Source organism: Podarcis bocagei (assembly GCF_964188305.1).
Source record: "Podarcis bocagei genome assembly, chromosome: 4".
NCBI lineage: Eukaryota > Metazoa > Chordata > Lepidosauria > Squamata > Lacertidae > Podarcis > Podarcis bocagei.
This window is the reverse complement of record NC_138128.1, coordinates 51,180,003-51,195,078: the sequence shown is the minus strand read 5'-3', so window position 1 is coordinate 51,195,078 and position 15,076 is coordinate 51,180,003. Positions and strand designations below refer to the sequence as shown.

Genomic DNA, 15,076 nt, shown 5'->3' with positions numbered 1-15,076 from the left:
GTAAGTTGCTGATGGTTCGCATTATTCCAATAGTTAATATCCTGCCTCTTGTCTCTGAGGACTGATAACACAGAAGGAGGCAGCCTAGTGTTCCTGCACACCTAATTTTAGCATCCTAAGCAGCTTGCTGGACCAAGGCCGCAGTTAAACAGATCCTAATTTCACATCTTCCAAAGTATTTATTGATTTTTCAACTTGGAATACAAAAAGGGGGGAGGTTTTGCACACCCACAGAGTGCTTTTTAACTTAAATTTATTTTTAGTTCAGGTCCTAGGCAGCCATTAATGGATCCTAATGGGGAAGTCAAGTGAATTTTCCAATCCTTCAGTGGGGTGGGTGAATCTTCAATTTCAAATCTTAATCAGGATTTGAGGGGGGCGGGAAATAAGCTTTTTAACCAATATAATTGTTGTTAGCTGCCCTGAGCCCGGCTTCGGCTGGGGAGGGCAGGATATAAATAAAATTTATTATTATTATTTTATTATTATTATTATTATTATTATTATTATTATTATTATTATTATTATTATTTATTATTATTATACAGTTCAAACGTGTAACATCATCATCACCATCATTTATTACAATTTATATCCCACCTCCCTCCGTCTCAATTTAGAACTCTTTTGGGGAAGTAGTTCTATAAAAGTACTAGTAATGGTTCTCACTATTTTTTAAAAGCAAAAGTCAGAATCATTAATCCTAATATTAGAATGTGTTCTTCTCAACCTTGGCATATGTCAGCAATGAAATTAGGCTGCAGTTCTTGGTCCCTTTGAGTAAGCCTCATTGTAGGTAATGGGACCTCTTTCTGAGCAGATAGGCATAGGATCACATTGTTAGTAGCCCCCCCCTCGAAAATCATTAAATGTGTCTTGTTACCTTTCGGTTTGGGTCAGAATCCTATCAAATCATTTGCCTGATTCACTTCATCTAAGTTTTACACTGATTCTTTTCCCCTCATTATGTGGCGTTGCCTTATTATAGAATGTTCTTATTTTTTCATTATGGTAGCTTTGTTAAATTTCATTGCAAATGTTGTCATCAATGTCTTGTAATCTAACATTTGGCCCTCTAGAAGGCACTGTTCCCTTTGGTATTGGTTCATAGTTTTTCCCTTTCTGTTTTACTATCTATGTATGTCTGTATCTGTGTGGGGGAAATATTGAGAAAAATGGGGGAAGTGTTATAATAAATTTTGTTCTGTTATTTGTTATGATTAGTGGGGGAAATTATATTCTCTTTTGTTGTGATTAGTGAACTTGTTATACTACGAGATATTTACTTTTGGGCTTTTAAAAGTGCTATAAGATCATTGAGGTCTGCTATGTATATTGTTTCTAACACCAAACAATGTATCTTAATGTGCTACAGTATATCTTAAAACTTACCAAAGATGGGGAAGTGGCTGATTAGATTTTGAAGAGGTGATTTCATTTTGCTCCATTAAAACAGAGGCTGATTTTAATCATAATAATCCAGTGTTGTATGAATGGAACAGACTTCCAATTGCACAACAGAATTATACCTTCCCGGTGTCTTGACTTCTCAAATATGAGGGCAACTTGTTCATTTTATAAATGTGTTCAATTGTCTTTTCTTTTCTTTAATAAATCAGACAAATGAAGGGGGGGGGAAGGGATTATACTTTCCTTTGCCTCATGTACACCCCTAAAATCTGCTCCAGAGAGTATCTCCAATCTTCTGCAGTGAATTCTGAGAGTGTGCAAGAGAGGGGAAGATTAAATCACATGGTGCAAGCTGAACTCTGTTCCACTGGCATACAGAAAGTACAGTGGTGCCTCGGTTTTCGAGTGTCTCAGAAGCCGAACATTTTGGTTTTTGAACGCCGAAAACCCAGAAGTAATTATTTCAGTTTTCAAACACTTTTCAAATGTCGAACGGTCTTCTGGAACAGATTACATTTGACAACCGAGGTACCACTGTATTGAATACAACTCATGCTTGCGTGTGTTTCTCTGAATTGGGAATAGCCATTTCATTGTGATAGACTTCTATTTATTTATTTTGCCAATGTAAACGATAGAAAATGAACTCAGAGATCAACTTACTGGTAGATTCATTTAGGTGTTTTTTTGTGTGTGCTACAAGTCTGAACATACATTCATGAAAATGACAATTTATGTCAGGTCTTTGGGCTCATGCATTCTACATATTTGTGGTACTGTTCCTCTTTACTAAATGATTAATATCCTGCAAAAAAAGGTCCATCAAAGGAAGCTAAATTTTGTTAAATTTAGCAGACTAGAAAAACCAAATAAGTGGTTTAGCTAAAACCAGTAGAAGCAACAATAGGAGAGATATCTCTTCTATACTCTGAGGGCTCCTAAATGCCCTTTGAAGCAGCACTCCCTTTGCTTGTTGCAAGGAAACAAGAATGCTTCCTCCCCCAGGCAATATTATGAACGTCATTGCTCATAGTATTTTAGTGCTTACTCAGTGGTTAAATTCTCCAGAGTTCCTTTCGGTCTGATACAGAGGTCTCTGGGAGCTGTAATATTCAAAGTTGTGTGGACTTGCTTTTGTGAAAACTATTGTTAAGGGAATTAATTTGAAGACTGTCGCCTAGGGCATATTTTTTGGAAATTGAGATCGCTTTATAGGGGAAATAAAGGCTTGCCTTCCCTTTGCTTCTTTGCCACTGTATGGACTCTAAAAATCCACACAGTAGCTGCTCCAGGGCCACCAAAGCGAAAAAATGGTTAAAATGCAGTAGTTTTAGTGGGTGCCTGATGCTTATTGCTTTGCGTTCCTCTATTAAGCAGGATGAGCAGGAGGATATTAATCCTAGCCTTGCAGAGCAGCACTGGGAAAAGAAACTCCCAGAGCCATTATCTTGGAGGAGTGACGGGGAGGATGAAGACAGTGACTTTGGCGAAGAACAACGAGATTGCTACTTGAAGGTACTGCATAGGCCGTAAGAGCACATACTGTTCTGAAGTGCTTCATATGCATGGCTGCGCTGCACAGAATGAATGAGGGAGTTTGAAACTCAGGCATTGAAAAGGACCTAGAGGATTTATGATGCCATCTGTTTCGGTGTTCTACAGCCCATCATTGGGTTGTTCTGGAGCCGCGTTGAGCTTTTTGGCCTCTTGGGATTTTTCCTACTTTGGGTTCTTCTAACCATCCCTCTGTCTTGTTTCTCAGTGCTTTATTGTTGCTACATAGCCATCATAATTAAGCACCTCAGTTCACTAATATGTATATAGAGCAGGCATCCCCAAACTCAGCCCTCCAGATGTTTTGGGACTACAATTCCCATCATCCCTGACTACTGGTCCTATTAGCTAGGGATGATGGGAGTTGTAGTCCCAAAAACATCTGGAGGGCCGAGTTTGGGGATGCATGATATAGCTAATGTGCACCCCTTGCTATATTGGTTATGGAATGGGAAATAGATCCATTATAGCTTTGCTGCAATATTGCATAATGCTTCAGTTCTAATGTTGTCAGAAATGGGCAGAACAGACCAAACCTGCCCTGCTGTGGAGGGATGAACTGAAGGTGTCCGTCCTCCCAGCTCTATTGGCAAGGAAGCCCCACCTACAAGAAATGCCCCAGTGCAGGCAGAAGCCACCACTGGAAAACCCTGAAACAGAGAAGGGCTGGCAAAGACCTGCTGGCTCTTGAGCAGGCTCTGCTGTTATCGCAGGCCTGATCCAGGCCTCTTGGCTGCAGCAAAAAGCCGTTGCTTCTCTTGCCGCCTCCTGCCTGGGCTGGTGCGAGAGACGGGACTGGATGTTGGTAGCTTGAGTGACATTTATTTTTCCTTTCCTTTCTTACCTCGCACAGGTGAGCCAGTCTCAGGAGCACCAGCAGTATATCACCTTCCTTCAGAAGCTACTGGGACCGTTACTGGAGGCGTACAGTTCTGCTGCCATCTTCATACATAACTTCAGCGGTCCTGTCAGGGAATCGGAATACCTTCAAAAATTACACAGATACTTAATAACACGAACAGAAAAGAACGTTGCAGTATATGGTATGTCAAACGGCTGCTTTCTGTGGAGCAGCCTTTCCTGTCTTTCAATATATTCTTATCAAAGTTTCCTGTATTCAGCCTGATATGTGTTTATCTGCCTGCCTTTCCATGTTTACAGCTGAGAGTGCCACCTATTGCCTTGCAAAAAACGCAGTGAAAGTCTTTAAGGACATGGGGGTAAGTGTTAACGTTAGCTTCAGGTGCCTTACAGCGCAACTAAACTTACGTATTCCTGTTAATGAGACTTCCTTCAATCTGTGTATCGAGGGTTGTAATCTTAGTCCTTAAAAATGGACAATGTGATGTGGTATCGTAATTTAACCTTTATCTATGCTAAAGGGCTGCACTAAGGCTCAAGAGATTAGCCCATTATATCCAAAGTGTATTATCCCAATGTTCCCTGTGGTATAAGAAAGGTGCATGATGTTAAACATAACTGAACATGAACAGTAGTACTAACTTCCTTGATTGAGGAAAGTCTGTGCCCTATGCAAAAGGGTATGTGTAAAAAGAGAACCCCTATAATATTTTATTTTTTCATTAAATATTTTATTTTTTAAATATCTACAACTGAGTCCTACAACGATCAAACTACACATCTTCAGATGTGCACACCCCCATTGTACACCTTTCAAACATTGAATTTCTTCTTCCTTTACCATATCAATCATGCTTTTGAAGTGCTACCCTTTTATTCATTTAGAAAAATGCTGCTATGGACCTATTTGAAAATGAAAGTTTGACCTTCACAGCCTCTTCCTGCATTTCCCACTTGTTGCTAGTACCCAAATACCATAACATCCTCCAGTGATAGTCTATCTAGATGCCTGGTGATAGCCACTGCCTCAGGAAGAGTACCCTTGCCTGCTACACACCTTGCTGCATTAATATAAAAACCGAGCAGCTACTTTCTAATATCATCAGCACAAGAGTAAAGGATGTAATTATTGTAGTCCTGCATAAATCCACCCCCTGCAATCCTCTCTCCAACCCACAAAAAGTGTGGGGGGGTTGTGGTGGGGACATGGCGAGAATGTGTCGTGTTCTAGATTGGTGTCCAAACGTGTTCCAGGTCAGTGTGACATGCATTGTTAGAGACATGTGCCAGCCTGCTACCCACCTATGAAGGGGTTCTGAGAAGGATGTGAATCAGTCCGGAAAATCTTAATGACTGGGCCACTCTGGACTTAAGAAAACACGCAGATATGTTCTGAGTTCCTTTGGACGCTGTTGGTTTTCAACGTGGTTGAGTAGACTAGTGTGCTGTTCTGGAGTCTCTAATATTTAGAACGCTCCAACAAAAAGCAGTTTGGGTGCCACATTTTGTTCCAGACAAATCACACAAATCACAGTCATAGGCCTTGTCCTTTTTTCTCTCCCCATATATATACCCAGCATATTCCTTCTTTCAATGATGTTAACCTATCTACCCATTCTATAAATTCAATTTTGTAGTATTGGTATTTATGGCAGGGGTGCAGCCAGCATTACTGGTGGTCAGTGTTGATGGGCTCTGCAGTCAGTTAACAGTTGGAAAGTCATAGGTTTTCCACCCTGCCATAAATATCCAATACTCCACAACTTTTGATGTTGAATTACTCATGTCTAAGAGCATGACTAACAGAGCTTGCATACAGTACTAGTTTTAAAGATGTGTTGAAGATGGGCTAGATTCAGAGGAAGCTCATTCACACATTTTCGTTGTGGGTGCTTTTTCATTTGCAAGAATCAGTTGCAAGGGCTGTTACAAATGGTGAGGTATGTTTATAGCCTTGCAGATCCGGAAAGGTGTTGCAGCTGATATCTGCCAGCTGTTACACTGTTATTGCAGCAGTGGATTACTTTTCTGAATGGGAAAAGCAGCCCAAGATAACATGGCTGTAGGAGGAACAATTTTGCTGAACAGCTTTGGTGTGAACTTTGCAAATATGTGGCACTGCTGGAAGGTGTTAGTGATGAAACACACTTTTACATTTCCCTTTTAGGTATTTAAGGAGACAAAGCAGAAGAGAGATTCTATTTTGGAGCTGAGCAGCACTTTTCTACCTCATTGTAATCGGCAAAAACTACTAGAATTCATTCTGGGATTTGTTGTACTGTAGAACATTTCGGGTTGACTTTGTCTGCCAGCAAGAAGTTGGTAGGCTTGGAGAATGTGACACAAAGCTTTGGGGCTTTTGCTGCTTCCATAATGTGTATAGTGCCATTTGTGGGTAAGGCTTTATCTGACCCAAACCACTGGAAGACAAGTGCCTTCATACATATGCATGTCTGGAACTACAAGATTTGGTAACCAAGTCAAACACAACATCTTGGATGCAAGAGAAGAGCCATTAATGGGAAAAACACGCAAACACACACACAGACACACACTAGTTTTTACATGTATCCAGTGTTACATTTGTTTCAAGACTAATGACTGTGACAAATGCACAAACATATATACCAGCAATCTGTCATTTTAATACATCAGTTCTGAATGTCATTTAAATTCCATGTAATGTGGGAACTTTGCAAAAGCCTTGTCAACAAGACCTACCCATTGGCTTCATTATTTCAAACTGTGAGAATTTTAGGAGAATTGAATGCAGGTTGTCTTTTTTCTGTTGGTGGGGGGGGAGGTGTTTGATGTGTGTTGTTGATTACTATGGCAACACGCTAAATAAAATAAGACTAACTGCCAGTATCTTATTAAGCATCAGTTGAATAACTACCAGTGACACAGTGGCAGAATGAACAAGAATTATTAAGATATATTAATAGAGAAGTTACACATTAGAATATTAAATATCTGAATCACTAGCATTTTGCACCCAAATTGCAAAAAACACTTGACTTTTACTTTGAACCAGAAGGTTTGCATCATTTCGCTACTTGCTAGCATATTGATCTCTAAAATGATTATAGTCTAAGCTCTCTAAATTTCAAAAATAGCACTAAAGTTGTTTCATAAGTTAACTAGCTCATTCCAGTCTTGACTAATTTTGAGTGGGAGAATGATTCTAGTACATAAAAATCTTGCAAGCATAGGCTATTCAAGTAGATGCATAACATGGGCATGGAGGTCTAAGTTATGATAGATTAATATTGCAATCCTCTTTGGTAATAGTATAGAAGGCAATGACGTTTCACAGAGTGGATTATCACAAAATTCACTCTTTTGATAAGCAATAAGCATGGCATTTTTATTAAGAGAAATTGGGTATCTCCCCCATTTCTCCTTGTATTACTAACAACAACAACAATCCTTTCCTTTTCTCCTTTTCTGTTTAAAGTTGGGAGCTTGATCATGAAAATACCTTTTAGCTGCCAGCTTTTAAAAAATTTTTTTAAAGCATGCCGAAGTGATAACAGCACTGCACATTAACTCCAGCACAGAACTTCTGTGCCGTTTTAGACTGCGTGTTTACTCCATGTTTGTTAAATTAATGTTTTCTATAACTCTGTTTATGGATTAAAACAATTAATGGATCACAATATTTTTGTCAGTATTCCCATGCAATTTCCTGTGAGAGGAACTGCTATGCATGTTTCCCAACACTAAATAGGTGCTTTGAATTTTTTTAAAGATGAATTTCTGAACCAAAGTTGCATCATATCAGTGACAGCAGCGGGCAGCAAGTGTGAATAAAGTAGTTTGTTCTTTTACCATTTCCAGTAGAATAGCAGCTGAAATGAAATCCATTTGTTCTAATAAAGCCAACTAGCTACTTAGAGCAATTACATCTCATCCTTGCTAATGTGCACTATTTGTTTAAAACTGAATGTATTCTCCGAGTAGCAATTTTTAAAGATTGTTGATGGCTTCCATTTTAAGGTCAGATAAGTAGGTGCTTGTAAATAAATAACTTTCCTTTGTTTTACCATGCTTCAGTGAACATTTTGGTGTATGCTAGAATGAAGATTGTGTATTTAAATAAATACAACCAAGCAATATATTGCAGATGATGCTTGGCTAATTTTAACGAGAATGTTCTGCCTAATTTTAAAGCAATGAGGGGCTGGGAATTAGTTTGAACACTAGAAAGTAAAATAGCTTGTTGTCACTAACGATAATAACTTACTACATTATTAAAATGTTTCTGGGGTACAGCAGTGTGCATTTGAGTTGTGTTGGTATGTGCAGTACATTGTAATGGCTGGATGTGAGAGGGTGTTTTTCAGCGTAGGCTTCATCAGCAGAGAGACTTTGCATGTGTGGAAATGTCAAGCTGTGAATATTATGCTGGGCGGGGGACGTGGGCATGCACCTACTTGCATGTGGGCTGGTTTTGCTTTTCCGCAAAGGTAAAGCACAAAGCTCTTTTACGGTAAAGCTACTAAATAAAATTCTGCCTTTCTGGGGTTTAATCCTACAATCTTTCTTGCTGATAGGTATAAGGCAAGGTTTTTACTTACGTTTTTAAAAGTAAGATAATCTGATTCTGGATCTATAATAAAGCTAGTTACATTTTATTGCAAGTACAATTGCAACTTGTACTTAGGGGAGTGTAGCTGTACAAGTTAATATAAAGACCAACATTCCAACTTACATCACTGGACTCTTGCTTGTTGGCTAATATGTAGAATTTGTTCTCCCTAGGGAAAGGGTAACATTACCTTTTATAATCACATATGAATGATTTCTTAAGGATATACAGCTTTCCTGCCACAGTAACTATTGCATTCTAATGCTTTACATTCTGAAGTGCAACACTTTCATTTTTTTAATCTATTGCCTTGCCTGTACAGATTTTTTTAAAAAAAGTATTTGCATGACATTTTCAGCCATAGAAGGCTTGAGGAGAAGAGTAAAATACTGTAGCTGCTCTATAATTTTGCTTTGTGAAGCCAGGCACTGTCTTGAAGAATGTTAACACATTTCTTTTTCTGTTTAACATTTCCTTCTGTACCTCTTGTAAGAAGCACAGAGCTGCAAAGTAATTTTATTTTAATAAACAGTTTGAAATTGTGTTGTTGTGATATCACTTAAGAGACTACAAAGAGCACTCCTTGTTCAATCTCTGAAGGTTCTCTCTAAAGCATAGGTTTGCATACTCTCACACCAGTTATGTCTATTAGGAAAAGAAATCAGACCCTGTTCAGTGGCTTGTAGACCACTCATTGCTACTTTGCTGCAAGGAAGAATTGACAATCTATACTCATCTAAACACTATTTTCTTTACTTCAACAGAGGACAGTTGTATTTTTCCAACAATGAAAGCTTGATCTGATTTGTCTTGTGTAGGAACTAAAATCCTACATACTTGAGGGTAGGTTAAGGTTGCAGCTCGTAACAGGGCTTTTGTAAGAGACCCGATGCTTCACAGTGAGGTGCTGGTTTCAGCTCAGCACATGAGAAAAACTTCTTAAAAGGGGGAAATTTGTCACCTGTGCACAGGGCTTTGCAAATGCTGCACAACAGCTGATAATTGAGGTCTGCAAACCCCTTTTGGCCTTGCCATGCCTTTACCTGATGTCAGGAGGAGGGGAGGTGGGTGTGGCTTGGCTAGAACGGCCTTGTAGATCAAATGGGGACACTTGGTGGGCATGATTAGACCAATGGGCTAGAGGGAAATTGGTCGTGAATGACTCATGATTTTCTTGTTCTTTATCAACTGGTTTTGCTTTGGAAGGCTTTGGCTATGCCTACACCCATCCACTATCCATCACAATAATTCTGGAATGAAAGCTTGGGTACAGAATGAAGATTCTATTATTGCCAATGGCTTCCGTAAACCCTCCCCCTTTTAATTGACAGTGAGTGCACATTCTCTTCTATGTCAACATCTTGCACTTTCTAAATCTGCTTGCCTGCAAGATGTCAGATTAAGCAACTTCTAATCTTTCAATCTTCATGTAATTCAGTTTTGTTCTCAGTGGTATTTTATTAAACGGGTTTGAGATCAGTCAGAAGAAGGTGCCGTTCTTGGGTACCGTTGTTGGTATGATGCTTATTCTGGGACGCGTGATGAATGGTATGGTACTGAGCCTTCTATCAAAGACTGCAGTGATGTGAATATAGTGACCGTCATGTAGCATGCTGTTGGAATTTGCATAGATAAGGAGATTTAAAGCACTTATGAAAAGCATTATTATCAGGTGGAATTTGAAAACATTCCTGTTTAAGAAGCAATTCAAGGCTAGAAGACATCATCCCTGGCAACCCTGAAATCACTGATTGAGAGACTGTTTTTAGCTTTAAAATAAATAATACTTGTATCACTGCCTACTGAAATGTGCTAGAGCCATTTCTTCACCTGTGTTGTAGAGTTATGGTTCTCAAAGTATGAGATGGGTCTTCCTAAGGAAACTATAGTCAAAATAAAAAAATTCCTTCCAGTAGCACCTTAAAGACCAACTAAGTTAGTTCTTAGTATGAGCTTTCGTGTGCATGCACACTTCTTCAGATACACTGAAACAAGTTGCCAGATCCTTCTATATAGTGAGAAGGTGGGGAGGGGTATTACTCAGAAGGGTGGTGGGAATGGGAGATTGGCAGATAGCTGAGATGAGCCTGTAAAAGGAAACTAGTCACTGTAGGAGGGAAGAATAAATGTTGTTGCTGATTCTTGGAGCGCTAATAGCATCTGGGCTCAGCAACCTTTTTCAGCTGTGGGCTGGTCCACCATCCCTCAGACCATGTGGTGGGCTGGACTATATTTTTTTTTGGGGGGGGGATGAACGAATTCCTATGCCCCACAAATAACCCAGAGATGCATTTTAAATAAGAGCACACATTCTACTCATGTAAAAACACCAAGCAGGCCTCACAAATAACCCAGAGATGCATTTTAAATACAAGGACACATTCTACTCATGTAAAAACACACTGATTCCCAGACTGTCCGTGGTCCAGATTGAGAAGGCGGTTGGGCCGCATCTGGCCCACAGGCCTTAGGTTGCCTACCCCTGTCTTACAGCAAACAAGACAGGTGAGATGAAAGACATAGAAGCTTTTCCAGGCAGAGCAATCCCGTGGGGTTTGGGAGGAGGTGGAGAGTCCATGGCAGAGAAATCAATGCTCTGCTGGGCTTACAGTAGCCTGAGCAGAGAAGGCTGTCTTTACCCTTTCCCTCTCTTTCTGTACTTGGTCTTTCATCTTCTCTTCCTCTGCTTTTTATTGAAGGCTTTAGATGCTGTGTCTCCACAGCTTCTATGTGCTGATCTTGCCCTTTCCCACCCAATAATATCTGGTTTTATCCCAGGCATCCCCAAACGCAGCCCTCCAGATGTTTTAGGGCTACAATTCCCATCATCCCTGACCACTGGTCCTGTTAGCTAGGGATGATGGGAGTTGTAGTCCCAAAACATCTGGAGGGCCGGGTTTGGGGATGCCTGTTTTATCCCCTGCCACTGGGGTGGGAATGATGGCGGAGAAGCTTTTCACTTCAACAGGGAGACCTCCAGCAGCAGCAGCAGAGAGGAATTTGCAACATCCACCAGCTCAGCCCACCTTTTCAAGTCTAGTACATTGAAAAATAAAGTTACACATAAGCACGTAAAAGAATACGCCCAGCGACTGACATCAGTAAATGCTTTTAAAGGTGTATCTATGTAGAAGGCAGGGTAGTTTGGCTGAAACAGGCCAATGGTATTTGCTGCCTTGCTGTATGAATGAGGCCACCAAATGAACACAGAATGTTGTGGAACATATGGAAGGGCAATGGCTGAGATTGTTCAAAGCCATTTGGAAAGGATTTAATTCCGCGCTTCTCATTAAGCTTAATGGCAACTGTCTGTTTAAAGGATCTGCGCAATTATCTTTTCCCTAAGGGACCTTCGATAGAAGGGATAGAAGGAAACAAGACAAGGGAGTGGGTAGCAGGCAGTGGGGAAGAGGAGAAACAACGTTGTAGGCATGTGCAAGTTGTTAGACATGAGATATGATGCTGGAGGGAGTAGGACAGTGGTGGGTTCTATAAATTAAGCAATGAGGGGGAAAGTGGGTGGATTGGAGAATTGCCCTTGGTGCAAGACTGAGCATGTGAACCTGAAAGGCCAATCTTAAGCTTACCTACTGAGAAGCAAACCACATTCTATTCAATGGAGTTGACTTCCAGGAAAATTTGTATAGGATGGATGGGGAACCTGTGTCTCCCTAGATGATGTTGGGGTACAGTTTCCATCACAATTGCCCACCAGCCATGCCTGCTGAGGCTGATGAGAGTTGGAATTTGACAACATCTGAAGAGCAACTGATTCCACATTAACACATGTTAATTTAGTTGGCTATTTAATTGTGCTCCATTGCATTATTATTAGTATTATTTGGGTTATATGTGGCACAAGACTTTGGTATTTTAAGCAGAAAGTAGCAGTTGAATAAATCCTGAACTGACCTTTCAAATACATAGAATATTTGAGAACTGATTTGTTTCAAAACTATAAAGTTATTGTTCCATAACCTTTTTTTGACTGCCTTTGGTTTTTACTTATTCGTGGCATTCGTGAGTGGGTGGGATGTTTTATTTTAGTTTTTAAAAATAGAATTGTCTTTTTTGATTTTTTTAAAAACTTGGTTTTAATATCGTTTTGTTTGTTTGTTTGTTTAACATGTCTTGAATTGCTTTGTGGCAAAAAAGAGCGACTAATAAATTTAATACGTAATAATAATAAACAGCTGTAAAATATAAACAGTCCCTTGTTTTTTAATTTGGGACAGGCAGGAGTGATTTGCATGGGTGGCAGCGGGGGGGGGCAATTGGAGGGCAAGCAGAGCTGTTGTGTGTTTGCTTTTACGATTTATATGCCACCCTTCACCAAAAGACCACAGGAGAGTTTACAGCATAGAACATAATAAACAATATATGCCCATACATAATGCAATGCCCATACAATACAAAAAGTTAATGTCAGGGGTTCAGGAGCAGAGACGCAGAGAAGGGAGGAGACAGAGAGCGAGGGGGAGGAATACGAAGGAAAGATGAGTGGGGATGACGAACCGAGATCGCCGAGCTTATCCAGTGAGTCCGAGGATTCCCAGAAGGGAGCGCCAGCGGTCAGAGCAAGGGGGGGAAACAGGGGGACACCCCAGGAAGAAGGGTCCAGAGAGGAATCAGAGAGCAGCAGTTGGAGATCGGGACCCACGTACCCAGCCGGGAGCAGCGGGGAGGAAGGGGACCAGATATCGGGTTCCGGAGGCTTTCAGAAGGAGGGAGGGCATGAGTCAGGAGTAGTCACGCCCACCTCGGGGAGCGACAAAACGATCAAGAGGAAGGTGGAGAGTTGGGCGCGCGCGCCAAGTTCAAATGTAGCGGAAGCTGGCGCAGTAAGCAGCCCAGAGAGTGAGCCAGGTCCCAAAGCCCGCCGCAAGGAGGCGGAAGGGTCAGGGGGGTCCGCGTCAGAAGAGAGTAGGAAAGAAGAGACCCCGGGGGGCAGAAGGACCCAGAGACGGAAGGAAAGGCGCAGGAGGTGGAGCAAGGCTAGGGTATTAAGCTGGTGTGCTAGAGGCGGAGACTCAGACGGGTCTTCGCCGGTCTGACCTAGAAGAAGTAGGGCTGCACCTTGCAGTTTGGAAATGGAACCTGTAATCCAATAAAGACTCTTTTAACCTGAACGCTGGCTAGCGTGGTCCTATGTGAGCTGGGACTGAGTGGCAGCCCTGACAGTAAGACCCGTCTCATTAAAGCTTCGGACACCTGATACCTCGCAGCGGAGGCAGAAGCAGCGAGAGGAGGAAATTGGTGTTTGGGAGCGAGCTCACAACGGTTGGCAGAGATGACGGAAGCAGAGAAAATTTCAGCGCTGCAACAGGCAGTGACCCAATTGAACGCGGAGGTACAGGCATCCAAGAAAAGGGAGGAGGATGCAGCAGCCGCCTACAGAGATCTCCACGCCAGGTTTGAAGCATTGGTTAAGCATGGGCAGCCAGGACCCAGACCGGAGGGGGTTGGGTTGGCACGGAGAGCAGGAGGGCTTGTGGCTCACTTCGATGGGAATTTACAACAGTACCCCAATTTTCGAGCAGACGTAATGTGCGCACTGCAACTGCTGGCGAAAGACTTTAGGGATGAGGAAGAGAAAGTGGGGTTTATACTATCCCATTTGCATGGGGATGTGAAAGCGTGGCTACGCAATTTGTGGAGGGATAAAGATCCGGCGCTTCAGAATGCAGATGCCTTTATCAAAGCGATGGATGCGTGCTTTTTATCTACCATTGACGTGGATCTTGCCCGACGGGAGATTCATGGACTGAAACAAGGGAGGGCGAGCGTACGCCAGTATCACGCCCGCTTTTTTGCGCTGGTCAGTGCCTTAGAATGGGACCGGGATTCGCCCCCAGTCAGAGACCTCTTCTGGGAAGGTTTGAGCAGTGCTGTTAAAGACGAAATTGCGAGGGGGGAGAGGCCCCGGAGCACGCAGGAGGTGGTCCAAAGGGCGCTGACTGTGGGGGTGAGGCTGGAAGAACGTCCATGGTGCAGAGACGAAGGACGTGGAGGGCGCGAAGCAGCGAGAAGTTTCTCTTTCGTTCCCAGGGAAGCTGCGCGTGCGCAATCCACACCTCCGCCAGGAGGGGGAGTGGAACCTATGGAGGTGGGAGGCGCCAGGGCTCAGTCAGCTACCAGAGCCCCTGCACCGGCGGCAGTCAAGACTAAACCTCCTAGAGGGACCAGGAAGTGTTATATATGCGACAGCTCTCAACACTTGGCGAAAGAGTGTCCCCAGAGGAGCTCCAAGCACACTGCAGCCTCCGCAACGGTGAAAGCGGCCACGCAACACAGCGAACAACAGCAGGGAAACGACGATGTCTGGCTGGAGACAGAGGCACTGGGGCCCAGCCAGACGCATCACTGAAGCAGTCCCCAGCAATCTTGCAACCCACGGACCCCCTCCCACCCAAACCAGTAGTGCAACTCACAGCATCTCTCCAGCTGCCCGATGGCGTCACTATCGAAGTGCCGCTTTCTGTGGATTCTGGAAGCAACGCAGACTTTATAGCACAGGATTTTGTGGAGCAGCACGCTATACAGCTATTACCGGCCACTCTGCCCCTGCAAGTCGTCACAGTGGATGGTAGAGAGTTGCTGGGGGGGCAGGTGGTGAAGCAAACGCCGCCAATGGTGATGCGCCTTGGCAACCACAGGGAA

General features: G+C 42.4%; 1 protein-coding gene and 1 long non-coding RNA gene across 4 annotated transcripts in view; both read left to right on the top strand.

Moving 5' to 3' along the window:
- GPAM (glycerol-3-phosphate acyltransferase, mitochondrial) overlaps window positions 1-8,958 on the top strand; it is a 37,346-nt gene extending 28,388 nt beyond the window's left edge. For 2 of the 3 annotated variants that reach the window (XM_081189359.1, XM_081189360.1), the window contains exons 18-21: window positions 2,785-2,925; window positions 3,818-4,007; window positions 4,126-4,184; window positions 5,993-8,958. In XM_081189359.1, coding sequence (XP_081045485.1) covers window positions 2,785-2,925; window positions 3,818-4,007; window positions 4,126-4,184; window positions 5,993-6,109 — 507 coding nt within the window. In that variant the 3' untranslated portion in view covers window positions 6,110-8,958. The remainder of the gene's footprint in view (window positions 1-2,784; window positions 2,926-3,817; window positions 4,008-4,125; window positions 4,185-5,992) is intronic. The other variant, XM_081189358.1, reaches the window with a different exon arrangement.
- On the top strand, window positions 7-2,777 carry LOC308584618. Its single transcript, XR_014006954.1, has 3 exons — window positions 7-412; window positions 549-2,146; window positions 2,293-2,777. It is a non-coding gene; the product is annotated as an uncharacterized lncRNA (long non-coding RNA).
- Window positions 8,959-15,076: the final 6,118 nt, after the last annotated feature.